The 23,045-nt window shown below is 33.5% G+C and overlaps 2 protein-coding genes across 2 annotated transcripts in view; one reads left to right on the forward strand and one right to left on the reverse strand.

The window, feature by feature from the left end:
* LOC106709605 overlaps positions 1-23,045 on the forward strand; it is a 104,298-nt gene that overhangs the window by 63,367 nt on the left and 17,886 nt on the right. The gene's annotated exons all lie outside the window — the stretch shown is intronic.
* On the reverse strand, positions 2,276-14,288 carry LOC106709604. Its single transcript, XM_014501447.2, has 8 exons — positions 14,109-14,288; positions 10,730-10,925; positions 9,927-10,027; positions 6,655-6,681; positions 6,298-6,324; positions 5,404-5,541; positions 5,005-5,131; positions 2,276-2,355 (listed from the first exon to the last, which is right to left on the reverse strand). The coding sequence occupies exons 1-8, from the start codon at positions 14,182-14,184 to the stop codon at positions 2,289-2,291; spliced, it is 759 nt and encodes a 252-aa protein (XP_014356933.2). The 5' UTR covers positions 14,185-14,288; the 3' UTR covers positions 2,276-2,288.

Here is a 23,045-nt window from a genome sequence, read left to right on the forward strand (position 1 = left end):
GAGCCCCTACTATTAGAGAGCGCAACGAGAGCAACTACTAGAGTTTAGAGAGTTTTCATGATATTATTTTGTTTCTTTTTAGTGAATTTTGTTTGAAATTGTTTTTTTATGTTACTTTTGAATGCATTTTGTTTGAAATTGGTTTTTTTAGGTTACTTTTGAGTGCATTTTGTTTGAAATTGTTTTTTTATGTTACTTTTGAGAGTATTTTGTTTGAAATTGGTTTTTTTAGGTTACTTTTCAGTGCATTTTGTTTGAGATTGTTTTTTTTTTTGAAGTCGGCTATTTTTTTTTCTTAAATTTTTTTTTTTTTTTTCACAATTTTTAGTGAATTTGAAGTTCAATTACTTTCGTTAATACGTATAAAGACATAAATAATACAAATAAAGAAAAGGACTTTCCTATTTGATATGTGTGTATTTCAATTCAAAAACTAATTTAGAATGCAGCAGATAACCACTTATCCTTTAAACAATGAAATAATTATCAAAATCGGTATACAAATTGAAAATTACCGAACTAATACATCGTAGCGTACCTTTAATTTGGTCCAGCCGCGCGCCGCACTAGCATTTTTCGAATGCGCGTAGTTTTTAATTATTTAATATCTCCCAAACTATTGATCAGAATTACATAGTTTAAAGGCTAATGTAATCTGCATTTAATACTCTTGCCATAAAACATATTTATTTGGATAAGGATTCATATCGAATATAATATAATAGCGCCGTAAGCTTACGGCGCTGTTTTTCGTGTCCATTTTAATCGAAGTTTGTTCACAATAACATGGTTTTTGTGAGACATCCATAGATGATAGATATATGCCACCTGAGACTTTTATTTAGCAAATTTAAGGATCTATAATTACTCCAGACATCATTTTTATGTAAGTCATATAGTTTGACCTGCGTAAGTCCAGAAAGCAAAATTGTGCTTTTCATGTAGCATTTTTCGTTTCCGCGTAATTTTATTCTTACGATATCTCCTAAACTATTAGACAGAATGATATAGTTTCAATTGCAAATATAATCTACATTAAATTCTCTTGATAATGAACATGTTTATTTACATAAGGGTTAATACTGAACTCGAATAATAGCGTCGGAAATAGGGCATGAATTTAATTGATGTTTCTGAAGAAAAAAATGGTTATTGTGAGAAAACTATAAAAGATAGATATATGCTATCGCTGACTTTTATTTAGCACATTTAAAGAGCTACAATTCGCCATACATCATTTTTATGTAGGTCCTATAGTTTAGCCTACGTAAGCGCTGAAAGCAAAAATGTCCCTAATCTTCGCAACAAATTTTGAAGCTATATTCAAAATCTACTAGTCTTCTAGTTATTTAAAAAAAAAAAAAAAAATGGGACCCACCTGCAAGCACTTCCTTTCGATTAAAATATTTTTCATCAAAATCGGACCACCAGGGGCGGAGTATCGCGGTAACACACATAAAAAAAAAAAAAAATACAGACGAATTGATAACCTCCTTCTTTTTGAAGTCGGCTAAAAATGTGCTTTTAGTAATTATAAAAGGCAAGCATATTTTCTTTCCTCGCTTCAAACGACTTGTCTCGTTACGTTTCTGATTAAAGTAAACATTAGAGACCGCACTTAACATATAAACTGCGAAATGCGAAGAGATTTTAAATATTATATAAATATTTTTAATAACTTACACACACGTAATTTCCAACACGTTTTAATCATTTTGAAACATTATCCAGAGCTTACTCGAATGTGTAATATTGCGAAGTTGATTACAGTTCGAGGAAAAATATTATTAAAGTAATTATGCTTTAAAATGTAATTTCAATTTATGACAGAATGAGGTGTAAATATAAATTTAAGTTGATACAGTTAGCAATGTCTTACAATTAGACAACTTCTGCTGCAACCACGTAATTAAACGGTATATTTAAACTACGGTATAGGTGTCCTGCGGGTTGCACAGGACCGATTATTGTGGCGATATTTGGGGGAGGCCTATGCCCAGCAGTGAGCGTTACGAGGCTGAATGGATGGATAGGTGTCTTTAAGAAGATGACTACTTCTTCAGATTCCGTTTTCTTTTCACTATTTCTATGGACATCGGATTGTATATTAACATGAGATAACTCTCATACGTTTGTTCGAAAATTGGACTAATCACGGACATGTCGACAATCTTTTTGCCGTTTTGAAAATTGAATAGGAAAATTAGGGAAAGGTTCAGAAGCAATGCAAAGAACTAACAAAATTAACGAATAATAAGTAAAACAAAATAAATTTTTTCTAAGGTTTATTAGTCGGAATCGTAGAATGCAAACTTCAAATCGGCGTATTCTTCTTCCGGATAAAGTAAAAGGTATCTGTAATAATTCACATAAACACTATATATAGTTAAAACATTATTATAATCTGCATTTAAAGCCATTTCTTGGTTACCTTAAGCATTGTTCAGTGTTGATTTGTGCGTTTCCTTATTAAATTAAATTGTGAGTGTGGTGCCGGAGGCCTAATTTTAGTCCTATTTCCTTTCCCACACCTTTCTTATTAGGAAAAGATGGAATGGGGAAGTGGATTTGGCGGAAGAGGGGACCCATAGAGAATATCCTCTTTCTGTGAGTCGCCTTCACCGTTGATTAAAGGTAGGCAACGCACCTGCATTAGCGGATGTCTATGGGCAACGGTCGCCTCGCTATTTCGGCGAATCAACGTGGCCATTTGCTCCTTTGCCACTTTTTGATATAAAAATTTAAACTAAGCTTCTCTTTGAGTGATCATATAAGTTCTAAATTTTCTTCTACATAAATCCGCGCGTAAATACTCGCCCACTAGAGATGCGAGCTTTTATAATTTTAAATTATAAACCGGGATTAGTTTCTCGGGCGCGGCGAGTTTTGCAAAACATTCACATTTGGTTATTTGTTTTTATGTGACGGGTACCGAGGTTGAGTGTAGATTTACCATAAGTTTAAAAAAGTGGGGCATTATTTTAATAATCACTATTTAATGTTAGATTTAAAAGTATTTTTCTTTATTGTAATGACATCAGAGTTGTTTATGCTGTTATGTCCTTGTAAAAATATAACTATATATCTCCCCTGATTGTTTTGGCAACTAGATGTGATGGTACAATTGTGAGGAGATTTAATTACTTGTATTACAAATTCCATGCTTATCCGTTAATTATTAATAATTTAAAAATTGTTACTACAAATTATATAACATTAGGTAATAAGGTTTTTTACTAACAAAATATGAGAAAAAAATATATGTTTTTCTTTTGATTCTTTTACTTTTTAAGATACATCAAAGGCAAATCCTACGTATTCAGAACAGTGTAGTGAACGTATTCGTCTAAATGAGAAATGTTGGGTCATAGTCGGCTCGCTACAGCACACATCCTGCACGTTCTAACTTCACGCCGCACCAAATATACGAAAATAAACGAAGAATTATTAAAACAAATCCTCAAGCGAAAACAGACTTCAAAAACAAGACTACAAAGTCTGTATTCATCTGCAGTTGAAAACATGTTCCCTTTCAACCAGGTGTATTTTTCAAGTGCCGTTTCCAAAAACAAAAAGTATGTTTCTGCAAAATTTATTTACAAAGTGACATATCCTTCGTTCTTGTTTTGCGGAACATTAATTTGTTCCCGCTTTTTATGATTTCCTGTTGCTTTATGTAAGGTATTTTAGTTTTGTAATTTTTTTAAGTTGGTAGAAAACTTACAAATGACAACCACAGGATTGAGTCAAGCAAGTTTTCATTCATTTCTAAGTTGAATCACTTACTTATTTGTTGGAAGTTTAGTTCTGGTATAGGCTTCTACGTCGTTAACATACATATTTAGCATTGTAACAGTATTGTAGAAGGCAAATTATTGCCAATTTTCTAAGAATGTAAATGTTAAGACGTCAAATATTAACAACGTGCTAACTTTACAAAATGTAGTAAAATAAGATTGAAATAACATTGGTCCCCGCCAGAGGGGAGAAGAGGGCGGGGTTGGAGTGGATTAGGGTTACAATTGTAGCCTAAATGGCTCGTCAGGTCGACTTCACGTCGCGCGCAATCAACCGTCCATTCACTTTAACTACCAACACCATTTGGTGACGAGTTAAAATTGATTTAATGATTTTATTGAAAGATATTCAATACTTAAATGACGAAAACCTATTAATTCTATAGGAAATTAATCAGTTCAGAAGTTATCTGGAATTTAAATAATCTTTCAACGCATTTTGAAAGTTTCAATACATTTTTTATCCGTTAAAATAAATACTTTTTGAATAAATAGTACTCATAAGTTACTTTGATCGAATAAAGTCAAATATGGATTTAAATTTATTACTATCAATATTGTTGTTCTGTCTAAATCTAAAACAGTTCAGTTGTGACATTTGAACACCTGCCATATTATTTACCCACGGCCCCGCAGACTGAAATGTGGCCTGCGCCTTAATTGGTGCCGAAATGAAACAGAATTCCATTCCAGTAACTATATCTAACTAGGTTATTACTAAACTAAGCAATTTAACTGTGTTAAAAATATTCGCAGAATAGTTAAAAGGGAAAGGATGACGATTCAGCACGACAACATCTACTGATAAGTTAGTCTATTTTGGTAATTTTTTATTTATATCACAAGGTGGCAAACGAGCAATCGGTCACATGAATTCGCCGAAATGGTGAAGCGACCGCTGCACATAGATATTCGCAATTGCAGATGCGTTGCCTACCCTCAATCGACGAAGGAGGAGACGCACAAAAAGAGAACATTTAACCTTCCTATGCATCTTCTCCATCAAATCCACCTTCCCTTCCCATCCTTTCCTTATAAGAAAAGGGGTGGGAAGGGAAATAGGACTAAAATTCACTTGGCGGTTCATAACATCGCGTGATTTGCTGCGCAGAACACATAATTTTAGGTGTAGAGGGGGGCGGGGAGAGGTTCTGCGCTGCGCCGATGACAAAGATATTTGAAAAGAACAGTATATCATTCTACATACCTATGCACGGGCACAGTGGAGGAGAAAAGCCGTATGTTAGTAGTGTAGGGCAACGCGAAGTGGCGCGCCGCGTCGATGTGCTCCACCACCTCATACGCCCACTCCGATATCTCGTACCCGCTGCCGCCTGTGAACACAAACAGCTGTAAGCAGTCGGCATCACGTTGACTGTTTGAAGCTGTTGTTGCCGGCTTAAAGCTGTCCGTTTATGATGCCAGTTTTACAAATACTGTTTTGATATGCTTAGTCAGACATCTCTTTCATTTTCTTTGACAACAAAAGAAACAGCAATATTCATTAATACAAGACTAAGAAAAAAATTGTGACCGTTTACTGTAAGCCTAAATATTTGGTACACAGTTAACCAAACTGCTCTGATGCTTAGGTTTATTATCTGACCTTCGTTCGACATCAATCGGATGGGCGGTCTCAGGTCTGGTATATCGAGGATTACGTCCAGATCTTCCTCTTTCAGCAGCAAGTATATGTCGCCTTTTCTTTTCCGCAGCTCGTAAGGGAATGTCGCTTTTATTGTTGCTGTAATAAAAAATCAATGTACCTAATTTAACATAATACGTTTATTTTATAAACATTTTTTTATCACTGTAGTAATGTTGGATCTATAAAGATATTTTTTTCATCAACTCATTTTGGAATTCTAAAGAATTTCGAAAAAAAATATGTTCATACAAAAAAATTCAATACAAAGAACAATGGCGCATCTTGTTATCTGTGAAGGGCCGCTTATTCTCTGGTGTATCCGCGGCGAAGGACATCGCCTACAAAGGAGATCACTTCCGGTATCGAGAGGCTTTCGCGGGAGACACGGATCAATTAGCCGGGTGGTGTTGAGAGGGTATAAAGCTCTAAGTGCGTGCTCTAAGTACTTCGATAATAATTATAAGTTATGGTCGTAAATCAAACCCATTGCGTTACTTAGATCGGTTTTTGGAAAAAAAATAAGTATTTAAAAACACTGCGGGTAAGTAAAATGGTTGAGATTATTGTGTTTGGATATCTTACTTAATATTATAAATGCGAATGTTTAGGTGGATGGATGTTTTTGAAGGTATCTTCGGAAGGGCTCAACGGATCTTTATGAAATTTGGCACATATGTAAAATATAATCTGGAAGAATACATAGGCTACTTGTTAAGTTTTTTTTTAATGCCGCGCAAACAGTGTTCCGGGCGTCAGCTAGTTAATCTATACGTTGTTGTACTCGACACTTTTGCTGTTAGATTTCAGACAGAATTTTCAGAAATAAAATAAATTAAATAACCATGTACCAACCATTTCCATTGAAGCTGCGAAACGGACCTGAAATAATAAAAACGGTCATAAATATTTGAAATACGTTTGTGAAGGATGATTGGCATTTTATAACCCAAAGCTAAGGCTGGATGAATGGCCGATAACTTTACATTTTGACGGATTATCCCGGCTGTACGATAGCCTGAGGGATAACCCTACCTTTGGATTTTCCTTGAATATTTGATTAACTATAAAGGTTATGCTAAGAGGGTTTGCGGATAAATTGGGTAATAATGATTAAGGTGATCCTAGTTTTAGTTAAAGTTTATTATTAAAGCTTTTACTTAAAAAAACTTTTTATAATTGAAATGAAATGCAGATTGTGAGAGAACTTACCGATGTGGGGGCCAACATTTTTAAACTCTGAAACAAAAAAAAATTAAGAGTAAACCAAATAAAATTTTGTTTACTTACACCTGTCGAAATACTCGAATGAAAAAATATCAATATGTTTCTGTACAAGTTTTTCATCAGTGGAAACACATAGTATGTGAATTTTAGTTTGTGAAGATTTTATTTTTAATGCCATACATTTTTACTTGATGACTATTTTATGCCCCTTAATTATTTTAATAGCATTGTAGTGAATCTACAACTTTAGCTTATTAAACAATCATTTTAGTATGGCTATATATAAAATAAAATTGTAGCTTTTATTTCGATTTTGCCATAAAACTATTTACTACCCGAGCTATAAATTCTTTATTCAGTGACATGTTAACGACACTCTGCTTGTAAAAGCGAATTATATTAAATACCGAAATGATAGAGACAGGAAGCTATATAGAATATATTATACTAGAATATTTTTATGGCATAAATTTTGATTTTAATCTAAATTAGTTAGAATTCCGTATACATAATATGCAAGACATTCTGCTTACGTTTACCTGAAGGCCTCATAGGCTAATAGGTTAGAGATAAGTGAATTAATCACGGCTAATATCTTCGTATCCTACCGAAGGTACGTCTTATTAAGTTATACATGATCTCTTTACTGAAAACTCTTTAAAATATTTACACATGAAAACAAATAGTTTGGGTACGTCGCAATTATTAGAAAAAAGAAAATTGTAGTCAGTCTTTTAGACGTTAGCCATTTTTATAATTATTAATAATGACAATATGTCAAGAAATTCTTATATAATTAAAACCAAGAATAAAAATAAACATACCAACAGATCCCTAAAACTAATATTCCATTGCCCACTTTCTCTGGTTCGTGTCAGAATGCTTTTAAAGCATTATTGCGTCAGAATCGACGGTGTGACCTAATTGTATTGAGTGATATAATACTTTTAATGTCCAAAGCTTACTCCAGTTCGTACAAGACGAAATTGTCACGCGATTGTGGCATTAAAATATCGCTGGATTAATCTAATTTACAAGCAAATTAAAATTTTACACCGCTGTAGACAAGCTGAGACGTTTCACACGTTTAATTCATGGATGGATTTCTTTAATCTAACCAAATAGATCGTAATATTAATCGATAAAGATCTATAGATCGGATACTTTTCTTAGTTTAATTTCCTAATAATTAAAATAATTTTCGGTAAACTCTGGAATCGAATAATCATTTCGGCTACGGATAATTTTTCAAAGTGTAAGGAAGTAATACTACAAAAATTCAAACAAAATGCACTAAAAAGAAACAAAATAATGTCATGAAAACTCTCTAAACTCTAGTAGTTAGTAGTAGGGGCTCAGTTTTCCGCAACTCCACGACAAGCGCGTATTTTACGTGTCTCTAAACTCTAAAGAAAGTTCTCTTCTTTCTTGTAACATGTCTATATTGTATAATTATTGTTATTTTGGAGTCGGTTTCGGCCTAAGTAGGGACATAAACGTAAGTATGTCTAATACATCTCAAATATAAAATGTCACCTATTTACTTCGGCCGACACCGACTGCGAAATAACAATAATTATACAATATAGACATGTTACAAGAAAGAAGAGAACTTTCTTTAGAGTTTAGAGACACGCAAAATACGCGCTTGTCGTGGAGTTGCGGAAAACTGAGCCCCTACTACTAACTACTAGAGTTTAGAGAGTTTTCATGACATTATTTTGTTTCTTTTTAGTGCATTTTGTTTGAATTTTTTTTATGTTACTTTTGAGTGCATTTTGTTTGAAATTGGTTTTTTTTAGGTTACTTTTGAGTGCATTTTGTTTGAAATTGTTTTTTTATGTTACTTTTGAGTGCATTTTGTTTGAAATTGGTTTTTTTAGGTTACTTTTGAGTGCATTTTGTTTGAGATTGTTTTTTTTTTGAAGTCGGCTATTTTTTTTTCTTAAATTTTTTGTTTTATTTCACAATTTTTAGTGAATTTGAAGTTCAATTACAAATTTCCTTAATACATATAAAGACATAAATAAGACAAATAAAGAAAAGGACTTTCCTATTTGATATGTGTGTACTTCAATTCAAAAACTAATTTAGAATACACCAGATAACCACTTATCCTTTAAACAATGAAATAATTATCAAAATCGGTATACAAATTGAAAATTAACGAACTAATACATCGTAGCGTGCCTTTAATTTTGTCCAGCCGCGCGCCGCACTAGCATTTTTCGAATGCGCGTAGTTTTTAATTATTTAATATCTCCCAAACTATTGATCAGAATTACATAGTTTGAAGGCTAATGTAATCTGCATTTAATACTCTAGCCATCAAACATATTTATTTGGATAAGGATTCATATCGAATATAATATAATAGCGCCGTAAGCTTACGACGCTGTTTTTCGTGTGCATTTTAATCGAAGTTTGTTCACAATAACATGGTTTTTGTGAGACATCCATAGATGATAGATATATGCCACCGAAGACATTTATTTAGCAAATTTAAGGATCTAATTTAATTCTAATTACTCCATACATCATTTTAATTTAGGTCATATAGTTTGACCTACGTAAGCCCAGAAAGCAAAATTGTGCTTTTCGTGTAGCATTTTTCGTTACCGCGTAATTTTGTTCTTACGATATCTCCTAAACTATTAGACAGAATGATATAGTTTCAATTGCAAATATAATCTACATTAAATTCTCTTGATAATGAACATGTTTATTTACATAAGGGTTAATACTGAACTCGAATAATAGCGTCGGAAATAGGGCATGAATTTAATTGATGTTTCTGAAGAAAAAAATGGTTATTGTGAGAAAACTATAAAAGATAGATATATGCTATCGCGGACTTTTATTTAGCACATTTAAAGAGCTACAATTCGCCATACATCATTTTTATGTAGGTCCTAAAGTTTAGCCTACGTAAGCGCTGAAAGCAAAAATGTCCCTAATTTTCGCAACAAATTTTGAAGCTATATTCAAAATCTACTAGTCTTCTAGTTATTTAAAAAAAAAAAACAAAAAAATGGGACCCACCTGCAAGCACTTCCTTTCGATTAAAATATTTTTCATCAAAATCGGACCACCAGGGGCGGAGTTTCGCGGTAACACACATAAAAAAAAAAATACAGTCGAATTGATAACCTCCTTCTTTTTGAAGTCGGCTAAAAATAGATATGCAAATCTTGTACCTCTAATATAGAGTATTTGAGCGGTTGATTTCTGGATAGATGTAAAGTAAGTGAACGTACCGACATCGGGCTTCATACAGATCTCCGTCTTGTTAGTCGTCTGTTGGATGCGCAGTGGCAGCTCCAGCGTCAGCAGGTACTCTTTGCTGTCGCTATCCATGCTAACAACACAACAGAAGACGAAATTAATGCCTTGATATGTGTGGATGAATTAATCTCATAAGTTTAGGTTCATCCCAAAATTAAATTCATATTCTCTGTCTATTCCTATACTTGATATCAATAATATGTTTATTTTATTTCTTTAACCTGTTAAATATTTTAGGATCCCTTAAATAGGTCAATCGAGTATTTTCTCTTTAGATTCATTCCCGGCACAAAAGTTTCTGCAATAAGGTTACCAATATGTATATATTATGTTGGTCGTGGTTTCCCCGTCTCAGCTTTTGCTACGTTTTATTGTTAGCTAGCTGTTTTCAACGCTGCTTATTGTGTGTTTTATGTTATTGTTGTGTTATACGGTTGAATGTTTATGTGCAGCTTAACATCTTATTAAGTCTTAACTATTTTAATAAACCAACATTTTAGTTTTTGTCGTAACTTGGCAGGTTAATGGATAAGAATGATTACTGAAGAACTCCTAGGGTTTTACATAGCTTCATCTCTTAGCACCTTGGATTTCGCTTTCCATGAAGGGAGAGGAAATGCTTCTTAATAAAGCAGTCATGCGTTGTCAGACATAGTCTAGCTAGACTGGAGACAGAACAGTACTGTTGTGACAGAGAGTGTGCGATAAATAATAGCAGTACTGCTCTGTGTAGATTATTCTGCCCTCATCTGTCCTAGCTTTGGCGCTAGGCTACCTGATTCCGACGAGCTCGCTCTCCTCGAGGCCGGAGAGCTTGATGCAGGTACCGCTGTCGCCGTAGCGGAATAGGTAGGGCTTATAGAAGTCGATGGCGAAATGCAAGCTGCCCAGCAGCACTGTGTCTCGAAGCGACCGGTACTGCCGCTTGAAGCACTCGAAGTCTGTCGTGTGGCACGCTATTATGAACCGGTCTGGAATACAATACAGGATTAGGTTAGAATATGCTTGTCAATACAGTAGACCAGGATTATACGATGGCAGTTATAGTGACCAATACAGTAGATTTCGGTTGATAGCTGGTCTCCAATCATTATTGTTTAATTCAGTTAATTTTACTTATTATTCCAGATCTCTTTGTCGTCTCTAAAACGTCCAATTGGCTGAGCTGTCAGTTGGAATAGTAATGTTTATTTCTCTTTTCCAACTCGTAGACTCAAAATTGAATTTAAGGTGACTTGTTTCAATATTTTTTGGAATTGATTTTTTAAACATCAAATAACGTCCAACATTTACATAATTTGTTCATTTGAAAAATGGTTTCAAGAAATTGAATAGTTATTAGGAATTATTCATTTACGTTATAAATCTTGCGTCAGGCGACAATTTCTCAGTGACTGTATTATAAATGCCGTCCCTTGGGTATAGAAATTTCTGCAAAGAAATGGCGTTGTTTTAAAGAAATGAAATTCTACAGAACGTTATTTCCTTTCAGAGAATAAAAAATGTTAAATCTTAATAAAAATATTTTTATAATAGTGAAGGAATTTAATTTAATTTAAATCGAAACTCATCGAAACGGATAAAGACGTTCTGAAATTTCATTAAGACTGAGCTGTATCATCATCATCAACCTGTCTTTATTCCTATGGAAGGTCGCCACAGTATGTACTACTCCTCCATACATCTGCAGTCATATCTGAATTTACCCCCTTCTTACGCATATCCTCTTTCAAACAATCTATCTATACTTTCTTTGGTCTTTCTCTACCTTTATAGCCATCCACATTCAATCTCATTATTTTTTTTTTATATGATCATCCCTCCCTCCACATAACATGTCCAAACTACACTAACCTTCTGCTCCTCAATTTCTAGACAACTGGTGCTACTTTCAAACTTCCTCTGATATACATATTCTTAACTTTATCTTTTCTTGTCATACCACACATCCATCTTAGCATACGCATCTCAGCTACATGCAACCTTCATTCTTGGTATATTTATATATAACTTAATGAATAGTATATCATAATAGTTATTATCCATCCAATGGGACTAGCACGAATATTTGGGACAGTCGCCTTCTTATCATCACAATTTTTGGTGTACTTCACGCCGAGGCCAGTGCACAAATTTTGTCGTTGTCGATACGATGACGCAAATATTCATGCTAGGTTCATTGTTCTATCTTCTGTAAGTCTTCGGAAGTCTTTTGTTTATTTTCACAGATAATTCACATCATTTCGCACCTTTTATCTTCGTAAAAGTGCCAGGAATTCATTTATTATCTATAATGTTTTTAATATCACTTCAGTCAATTTTTATTTAATCTTTGTCTTATAGCTGAAAGTATTGAGTGGTTACAAATAATATTAAAAAAAAGTTTACGCGTCTGTTTGTGCAGTTAATTATAAAACGGCGATAAACCGTTGCTCTCCGTGTATGTAACGGTTTGGTTTTTGACCGCTATAAATTTTTATTGTACGTGAATTTATGATAGGTTTTCCCACTCGTTGGTAAATTGTTCAGGGATGCGGAGACTACGTGGGTGTCCCTTTTATTTATTTAATTCAAATGTTAACAGTAATTCGTTAATGGAACCAGATGGAATTTTTTACAGTTGTCAATTATATTAACAAATCGAAATGAAACCTATGTCCCTAACGACATGGTTAAAACCATTGTTACCAATGCAATTAATCATCGTGTTGTTTGTTGTAAATTCAATATTCAAATATTAAGGAAAACTGACAAATTAATCCGTCCGACGAATAAAGTTATATCTAAATGGGATCTCCATATAAGATGGAACCTTATTCATTGTGAAATGTGTGCAGTCAATTGTTTTTTCATATGGTTTTATTTGCCCAATCTAGATGACAACATGGTATTTAATTTTATTGTGTTTTTAACAACTGACTCTAATTGTTGTTCCAATTTACTTCTTCAGTTTCAATTGTTTTCTCCGCTTCAATAAAAAAACTGCAATTAATATGCCTTCTAATAAAAACAACTTATAAAACACTGCACGAGGCAATGGAATATGAAATGTTTAAATTTGCTCAATGTTATTATTAAACAGTTAATTTCTCAAAGTGTGGGAAACTTTAGTGTAGATATATCAACCAATCTACATATATATTATGTATTCAAACGTATCGATTTACATTATATAACTATATTAATAATATAAAAATTTTACTACTTAAGATTACCCCTGTTGAGTGCAGAATTAAACCTTCTGTCAAACAGGTGGAATACTGGCCACTAAGAACCTTTGCCTTTTTATTTATAGAAAAAGAAAGATGAAAAAGTAGAATAGCGCGGGAAGTTGGAATTATGAGCCGTTTCTATAAGATTTTCAGCTTTTTTACGTGCTTTTTTTTAGGTGTGCTATCGAAGTTTAAATTCTAATAAACCGACAAAGTATTTGTTTAGCTGTTTAATAGTAAAGACTTGCTGTATTTCTCATTAATTGAATACTTAATCTGTTATCATCACATTATATTGATGACGTAATGTTAAACGCTGTGTACAATTTGTTGCTGTTGACAGATTCTAATTGCATTGTCCTTTATGTAACCTTGAACCTCAATCTATTCCCAGATATGTTGAAAAGGAAAATTGACTAAAATGTTGCCAGAAATAAACAAGTTTTAGATAAATATGTAGGGATGGAGACTTCGAAAATTGTTAATAATTTAGCGTAGTTTCAAAATTGGTAATTACAGTAATTTGTTATTAACTGTGGATATGTCAAAGAGATGCGACTCGACTGGCATATCCCTCGTCTGAAAAACAATATGGCCAGATCAATTCGCACCCCTAGATGAAGAATCTTTACTTCCTCTTTACTTACCCTTTAGAAATTGATTCTAAATATTTATGAAAGACATAAAAAAGTAACAATTCATTTTCAAAAGTAATATTTTTGTGTAACATCTTGGATTAATTTAATAATTAAATTTGTAAACTTTTAAGGCAATATATAAAGCATATTCTGATTTTTATACGGTTGGCAGTATCGTCACATGAGTTATACCGTTGTGTTGGTATTCGATACGGGAATTTGAAAAGGTTATTAACTCCAAATTACATTGTTTCGAATTAAATGAGTTTTAATCTAGGGGTGCAAAATACTGTGATAAACTTACCATATTTCCCTTTATCGCCTATAATAGCACCGGAAAGAACTATAAGGTTGATGAAGGTGATCGTGGCTAACTTCATGTCAACACTGGCATAATACACCGCTGTACCCGTCCGTCTGTCGATCCGTTCGTCCGTGAGTTGAGACTATTATGAAATTCAGTAAGATCGTTCAACGTGCGCAGTGATCACATGCGTTGTGTTATTATTTATACTGCGACTACTGTGATTGCGAACTTCGTACATTGTGATTACATCAGAATCATCATCATCATCATCATCATCATCAGCTCACTATACGTCCCCACCGAGGGGCTCGGAGCCTACCCCAATTTAGGGGTGACTAGGCCATAGTCAACCACGCTGGCCAAGTGCGGGTTGGTTGACTTCACACATATCATTGAATTTCTTCTCAGATATGTGCAGGTTGCATCACGATGTTTTCCTTCACCGTAAGAACGTCGGATAAATGTACATATGTAAATCGGAAATCGAAAAACACATTGGTACATGGCGGGATTCGAACCCAGGACCTGCAGATTGCAAGTCAAGTGCTTAACCCCTGAGCCACCGACGCTCTCAGAGAATCATTACATCAGAATAAAAGCTTGTTATTATAGAATTAAATTATATGGTTTTAATATAGGTATTCAAACCCGTAGTCACACGTAAATATAATGTTCTTTTTGAAAAATGAAATTTCTATGAAATTGTAGCATTTTTTTTTAAAGATTTATCATACTAAAATTATAAATGCGAATGTTTAGATGGATGATTGGATGGATGGATAGATATGTGTTTGAAGGTATCTCCGGAACGGTTCAACGAATCATAACGAAATTTGGCACAGATGTAGAACATAGTCTGGAAGAACACATAAGCTATTTATTATTATTTTTTTAATACCGCGCAGACGGAGTCGCGAGCGACAGTTAGTAAAATATAATCATTTAGTTCACACAGTCATCAGTTTTGTTGTTAAACTTTCCTTTATTATTTCTAAATTGAAAACAATAGAATAAGAGTCTATTTGGACTGATGAAATCATTGACTGTGGTCATTAATTACAAGGTATGTATCATTGTCTAGGTCGCTTAGATCAACATATTATGCCGTAATAAGCTGCCATATAATACATTACTACATTATTAGCAGATTGGTAACATGATTACATGTGATCTGCCTTCCAAAAGTTAATAATTATTCGTCTCTTGGTCCTCATCCTACTCTATGTGGGGTGAACGCAACAGTTTTCGTCCACCAATTCGATCTATCATTCGTCAATCTATTCTCCTTAGATATTTAAGTGAGAGTACAGACCAATTAACTGTTCAGAAATGTTATTAGTTCATACATAACTTAAGTAAAGCTATCTCTTTAACATGCTTAACTTGTTTATAGCACGTTAAACCGTCGCGGAGTTAGAGCGCAATCAAAAGCGCCCTCTAGTGCAATTACAAGTAGTTACAGTTTGTAGTTAACCGCTCTAGTTGTTATTACATGCCTGCGGGAATATTATTTCTCATTAAACTTTAAGTTTGTTTTCATATTAGTTTTGGATAACTTTATACAGTAGAGCCTCGATAATCCGTACTCAGGCTAATCCGAACGTCGCTATAATCCGAACTGCATACCCCACCCCACTTCCTCGCCTTCGCCTCGCTGCTATGTTGTTTATTAATTAGTCTGCAGTTACGACTGCCACGTTGCGCGTCTATTCCACGTTTTTCTGCTCTGTACTCGTGCGCGGCGTGTTTTTTGAGGTTATAAAGATGGTTCAAGAAACCATTTTCACTTTCTTGTCCATGAGTGAAGAGGAGAATTGCACTGATCCTATAACTGATGATGAGATCATAACCCAAATAACGCAAGAGAATGACGAGTCTTTAGCTGAAGATTATTTTGCTTCAAATGTCAAGAAAATTACTCATTCACAAGCCATATCATCTTTGAACACTTGCTTGGAGTGGGCTGAAGAAAATGACCTGTCCTTATCGGAAAAGATGATGCTACGTAACTTGAGGGACAAAGCTTTTTTCTGGTCCATCAACAGGACTCGCCAAACTAAAATAGATCAGTTTATGACTAAATAGACAATTTACACCTTACGTATTTTATGGTACCTAATTATTATGTAAATGTATGTACGGTAAGCAACGAGCCGGGCTTTTTATTTACATTACGACTGTAGTCCTTACGCTGCTAACACTACACTAGTGTTGTATAAGAGAACACTATTTTAAGAATAAAAATGTTTTTTTTCTCCTTACATACTATAATCCGAACGCTTCGTGAGTCCGAACAGGGGTTAGTTTTTGCTAGTTCGGATTATCAAGGCTCTACTGTAACTTCATTTAATGTAAGATTTAACTTAATTTAAATTGGGAAAGAGAATATGTTTTTGGAAAACTAACTTAAACTGTACCATTACCGATATTATTATTTCTTTTGGTAGTATTTTTAATTATTTTATTTAAACTTATAAAACAACTACGCTATTACGATATTAAAGGATAAAGAATATTAAATATTTATTTTCTTGATATTATTACTTATTTTTACTTTTTTTTCCAGGTAAGTTGCTGATCATAGATTCAGTAAAAAGGCAAGTTAATGTAAAAAAAAACCATCATTAATTAAAATCTGTTTAGTACGTAACCACATTTATGTATTTTATTTATTTATAAATATATGGACATCTCCCTCATTGTTGTTGAAAAGAAAAGAGAAAACAATATGTTTTGTACAGACGGTGGAAACTCACTCAAAATGTGAAAAGAATTGAAAAGCAAAAGATGTTAAGCTATGCTCTGAGAATGACAGGCTATCTTCTATCTCCCGCTGCGAGGAACCTGAACTAAGCTTTATCGCATGTAGAGGTTTATGGTTTGTTTAAAAAAAATCCAAAGTTAAAAATGCAAATGAAAAGTACCAGTTGATGGCAGGATAAAAAAAAACCTGTTCTGTTATTTACATATCTGAGTGGTAGGGGTTGGAGTATGCAATGTTATCTTTTCTTATTCCCGCAAACTTTTAACTTAGATAAAGCTTAAAGTTATGGAATTCTTTGTTTAATAACGCAGACAATAGATGGCGCTATTATATCTATCAGAGCCTGTCAGTCGGGTTCTTTTTTTGAATTATTCTTAAGGTTATATTATTAATACGTAAGTAAATTTTTTCACGGACAATTTTGGCTGTATAAAAAATTAAACTAAGAATAACAGTTGTTGGAATAGAGATGTCACTTGTCGCGTAGAAAATTTCAAGTTGTCAATATTTTACATTTAACTGTATTATCCTACAAAATTTAATTGTTATGGCATTTCGTGTCATGTTATAAGAAACCATCGTAAGTGGATTTTTGTCGGTTTTTTTTAATTTGTTTCCTCTTCGTTTAATATTCAACAATAACGAGATTGCTTTCTCCGCAAGTAAGTTGAAAAAAAAAACGATCCAAGGGATTTTAAGGAGTAAAATTATCCTGGTAAAGTTATCGTCATTGAATATCGTGTTTGGTCGTATCCGCCCTAAATAATGTCAAATATATACACGACCAAGTTATACTAGTGACGTGGTCGTTATTTATCGAATAGTAGAGCTGAGTTTAGACGAACACGACTATAAAACAAAAGAGAAATGCGAAGCGTTAAAAATTGTAAATTGACTAGTCAATGTTCGTATTTCGTTCCTCAGATAGTGTGAAACAATTATTTATCATTTACGTTCGGTTTTATATAACTTTCTGGTTTATTTTAACTTTTTTTACTAAAATATACTTCAGATTGATGTATTGAACGACTTTGTTAATAAACAATTGTCCCTGCTATCCTGTGGTCACGTGACAGACGTCGCAGACGTGACATTGAGCTGGGTTCCGTCACGGCCTGATGGATGATCACGTCCTAGCCAATCCACTCCCATGGGAATGTGTGCATTTCAAAAAGAAGGAATAAGTATATTTTTTTATTCAAAAATTCACGTTGCTCTTAAATGTTATCTTATCTAAAGCCGTGCTTTTAAATGAAATCTTCCGGGAGTTTTACGAAAGTAGGTACTAATAATTTATAGAAATACTAAAGAGGTACTTCGACTCTCAAAATAATTCTGTAGACAAAAACGTTAGATAGATAATTGCCGATGAGTAAAGCGTAGGTTCTACTTTTTACAAGTTATTACATCATTGTATAACATCGTCCTTTTTTAAATAAGTATATATGTACAGAAATAAAAATCTAAAGTACGCACAAATTATATATTTATTAGAATCATATTAATTTTATAATTTCAGATCTAATAAATTAGATCTGCAGCTGTGTAGATAACAATAAAATTCGTTCTTAAACTCTTTACCATGTGATGGGTATGTTAAAGTAATAACAATGAAGGATACAGTCACACTATATGTACCAAAAATACTAATCTTTTACACGTATAAAAACATAACATACATTTTTTATAATTAAAAAATACTTTCAAGCAATCTAAACGATGGATTGGTTATTAAAGTAAATTATAGGTTGACGTGTACATTTATAATAGATAAAATAAAATATTTAAAATGCATGGCGTGTGCCACAATTGTTGTGCTTCCGTGAATTGGCAACACCGCCGACTGACAATGCTCTATGGCATGATAACTAATAATATTGTCTATGACCTAGAAAGTATCATGCAATTATTTTCTTTGTGCCGATATTGTAAAACAATGACCAGGTTGTTGTTTAGTAATGATTTATTGTTATAAAATATGGCTTTTAAACCAAAAAGCCTAAGCAAATGTTTTATTAATTTTAGTTATCGTTCTAGTACTTTTGTAGGGATGTTTTAAAAACAAACTATTCAATTTTTATTTATTAAAAAAGATCACGCGATTTGTCGTAAGTTTTAACTTTTAAAGTATTTGAACCCAATAATGTCCTGACAAAGAGTAACATAATGTGAAAGATACAATAACAAACCACTTTTCCCCTCCAGTGTGCAGTTACCCGCCATGTCCCACTTACCCAGTTCACTATCTAACCCGTGGTGACGCCTGTTGGAACATAAAGCGCCGCAAAGGCATTGTCACTTGCGTCTCTTTTCGCTTTGTACAGGAAAACAGCGGGATATTTTACGAAGGCTGATAACTCAACCTTTATTGATTCGATCACGTCAGTTAAAATTTATTTACATTTTATAAAAGCTAAGAAAAAAAATGGGACAACAGCTCATAAATTATGGAGTCCTTACGACTTTAGCTTACTAAACCAAACATTATTTCTGCAACTTTAAATAAGATGTATCGAAATCTTGAAGGTATCATCAAGTCAAAAAGCGAGGGAGCACCTTCTTCAAAGATTTACGAACGAGAAACTAAAATCCTCGAGCAGTCTTTACAGAATCGCCCTAACATGAGCACACTCGAAGTTCTACGTCAGCTGCAGATTACACCGACAGACAAGGACACTGGTCTTTGTAGTTCATCATGTATAGGTACCGTCAGTAGAAACAGGCTGACGAGAATCAGTTAGGATTTAACGCAATGTTCAGGTCGAAATTTATTTTATAAATTGATTGACGTACATATTGTATAAACATATTACTTTTATAAAAGTCATTCCTTTAGCATTATTCAGTAATTTCAGTAAATTCTTTAAACACCAAATAGCACTATTTTCTAACATGTTTGTAAAAGGTCTCATGAGCCGAGGTGTCCCACTGCACCAGTTTACAGCGACCTCTGCCGGCGCGGGGCTTTACACTTTGTTGCCGGATGAAGTCACGCCCATTCGTTACTCCGCACTTGCTTTGTGTGCGCGCTTAGAGCGGCCGCTTTTTTGTTTTTTAATTTACAAGACTGGCGAAATCCAAGGGATTTCAGTCTACTTCCAAAACGTATAAGGGTGGATTTTTCTTCTTAATAAAATTGCTGTTTCAAGAAATTACTTCCATAAAAATTTTGTCCATCAGGAATTTGTCTTGCGAAAGCTTAAACCATTTACAATAATGTTTGAATCTATCTCAAGGATCGAATATTGATTTCGGCTCTAGGCTGAGGGGTGAGATAAACAAAGGCTTCCTTTTTACTTCATCAAGTTAACTTTAAAGTCCAAAATATCATGAATGAATGTTCCGCCGTCGCTAGAGAGCTCTGCTGGAGGCACTCCCAGAGACCACTCAGACCCCTCCTGTCTAGAGCTCTGCGTTTTTTGTCACTCGAGTGGACTTCGGGACGAAAAAAGTTCTTCAGATCTCTTTAAGTTTCGCTATTATATTAACAATAATTAACTTCTTTAGCTATTTTATAATACATCATTTTTAATGGTCATGCTAAGTTTTAAATTTAACTTAACCTATTCAAGTTTTATTATTTGCATTTAAATGGCACATCTTGATATACAATACTAGCCAGTTGTTATACTTTGATGTTCCCAGTAATCATAAGTATAAAGGTTCAGTTAACACTTTGTAAGTTATTTTGTGCTGTATCTAAGAATAAAGATTCCTTCTGATATTCGTCTTCATCAATTTAGAAACGACCGTCAGATCCGCGACCCTCTTTACAAGATCAGTCATCCCTTGACTTAGTAATTAGTTCCCGTCACACAACTCTAATTAAATTTGCTCCAATATGAGTTCATAACTATTGTACATTTAGTGTAAGTTTCAACCTTATTTTCTATGTGTTAAGGTCGTTTATTGAATGTTGTTAGAAATGTTCGGAAATTAGTTTTGTAAGAGTTAATGGAGATTGATATTTATCATTTAGCTTCATGTTTGCTATTGACTTATGATGATAGAACAAAGTTTAGACAAGAAATTCATGAAGATCTGATAAAAAGAGCTACATTGAATAGAGATCTCATAAATGTCGTAACTTTTTTCATCGGATTAGTCGATTTTTTTGTAACTGTACTATCTAGTAGTCACATATTTACATTGTCTTACCAATCTATAAATATAAAAGAAAGTCGTGTTAGTTACACTATTTATAACTAAAGATCGGTCGAACTGATTTAGCTGAAAATTGATGGGGAGGTAGCTTAGAACTAGGAGACGGACATAGAAACTTTTTTATCTTGTGTACATTTTTTTTATTCCGCGCGGACGGAGTCGCGTGTAAAAGCTAGTTAAAAATCTTACATTGCATTCCAAAATATGTAAAATTAGCTTTCATATTTTTCCAATGGTTATTTGTTCATGTAAAAATAAGCTGTAATGTTTGCGAAGGTTATTGAGGTCAATCGTGTTGTTCGTGTGAGGTCCGTGTCTATTTGTTTGTCTATTAATCTATTTGTCCAATAGATAGGTTTCTGGATATTTCTATCAACAGTAATATTGTATTATGTAATTATATAATCCGTGAAATACATATAAATCTTACTAATATTATAAACTAGCTTTTACCCGCGACTCCGTCCGCGCGGAATAAAAAATAGAAAACGGGGTAAAAATTATCCTATGTCCGTCTCCTAGTTCTAAGCTACCTCCCCATCAATTTTCAGTCAAATCGATTAAGCCGTTCTTGAGTTATAAATAGTGTAACTAACACGACTTTCTTTTATATGTATAGAAGAAGATGTGAATGTTTAGATGGAAGGATGAATGGATCTATTTTTGTTATAAAGTATCTTCGTCACGGATCTACGGATCTTGATAATATTTGTCACAGATATATAACATAGTCTGGAAGAACACATAGGCTACTTTTCAAGTTTTTTTTAATCCCGCGCGGACGGTGTCGCGGTCGATAGCTACTTCAATAAATGGTCAGTTGATGGTTAGTTGGTCTTCGGAGAAATCTTATTAATATTATAATTGGAAAAGTTTGGATAAATGAAACTTATTTCAGAACAGCTAGAAGGATCTGGATGATGATAAAACAGAAATAGATTGCAGTCTGAAATAGTTTTTATTTCAACGCGAAAAAGACGTTAGTACTAAACAATTGTTGAAAACCTCAAGTTAATAATACAGTCTATTTAAGAACAAAAGGTTTTTCTTCTTCTAATAAATAAAATGTAAAAGCTTCACATGAAATTTTCAAGCTGTTCAAATCAGGTTAAGGGCGTAGGCAAGTCTCTATCGAGTGCAAACTTCTCCGCACATCACCAATCGAATTTCGTAAATCTAATGAATAAATACATCCAGTACGAACTGGTTCCATTCAATTTGAACTGGATTCAACTTGCCACGAGGTACTTGGTATTTTGCTCAAGTTATATTTTTATGATTAAAAGACAAAAAAATTATCGCTTATGTTTTTCTTTAACTTAATATTTAAGTATAAACAATTATGAAAAAAAAAACTGTATTGCACCAACATGGGTAGGAAATAAACGTTCTCGACTGTAATATCAATTCATGCTAAGAAAAGAGTTACATATAAAGGAGAAATGTAACTTTATTCGTCACATGGGTCGACACTACATGTCGGCTGGAGTATTGTTGTCACCGTACTATTGTGAACTTTGTCACTTTATATTCTGACTAGGCAAGATTTCTGCTTAACTTTCTTTAAGCTGCTTTCTGTATGATAGAAAATTCGTCACTTTCGTCTCTACCCAATTTCCATTTCCCTCTTGCAATTAGCAGCATCAATCTCATGCCGCTAACGACAACGTCCGCGGCCACTTTAATGGCCGCCAACTAATTAATACACGTCCGAGGTCTAATCAAATTCTGTACGAAATTGATTTATAATTCACTCGGGAAAGCTCTACTTAATTAACAAAAGATTTTCTCACTTAATCTTAAGTTTTCCGGTAATGCTTACATAATTCATTGCTTCTCACGTATTTGTATTACTTGAGTATTCACTCATCCGAACACAAAGTTAGAAATAAAAGGTACATTTGTATCTTTGTTAAATAAGAAGTATGGTGGAAAATGACAACAGCAAACTTCTTAAAAAACAATAATAATTACAGTGGGTTTCTAAGACCAAAATCTCAGTTTAA

The sequence above is a fragment of the Papilio machaon genome, chromosome 11 (assembly GCF_912999745.1).
Source record: "Papilio machaon chromosome 11, ilPapMach1.1, whole genome shotgun sequence".
Taxonomy (NCBI): domain Eukaryota; kingdom Metazoa; phylum Arthropoda; class Insecta; order Lepidoptera; family Papilionidae; genus Papilio; species Papilio machaon.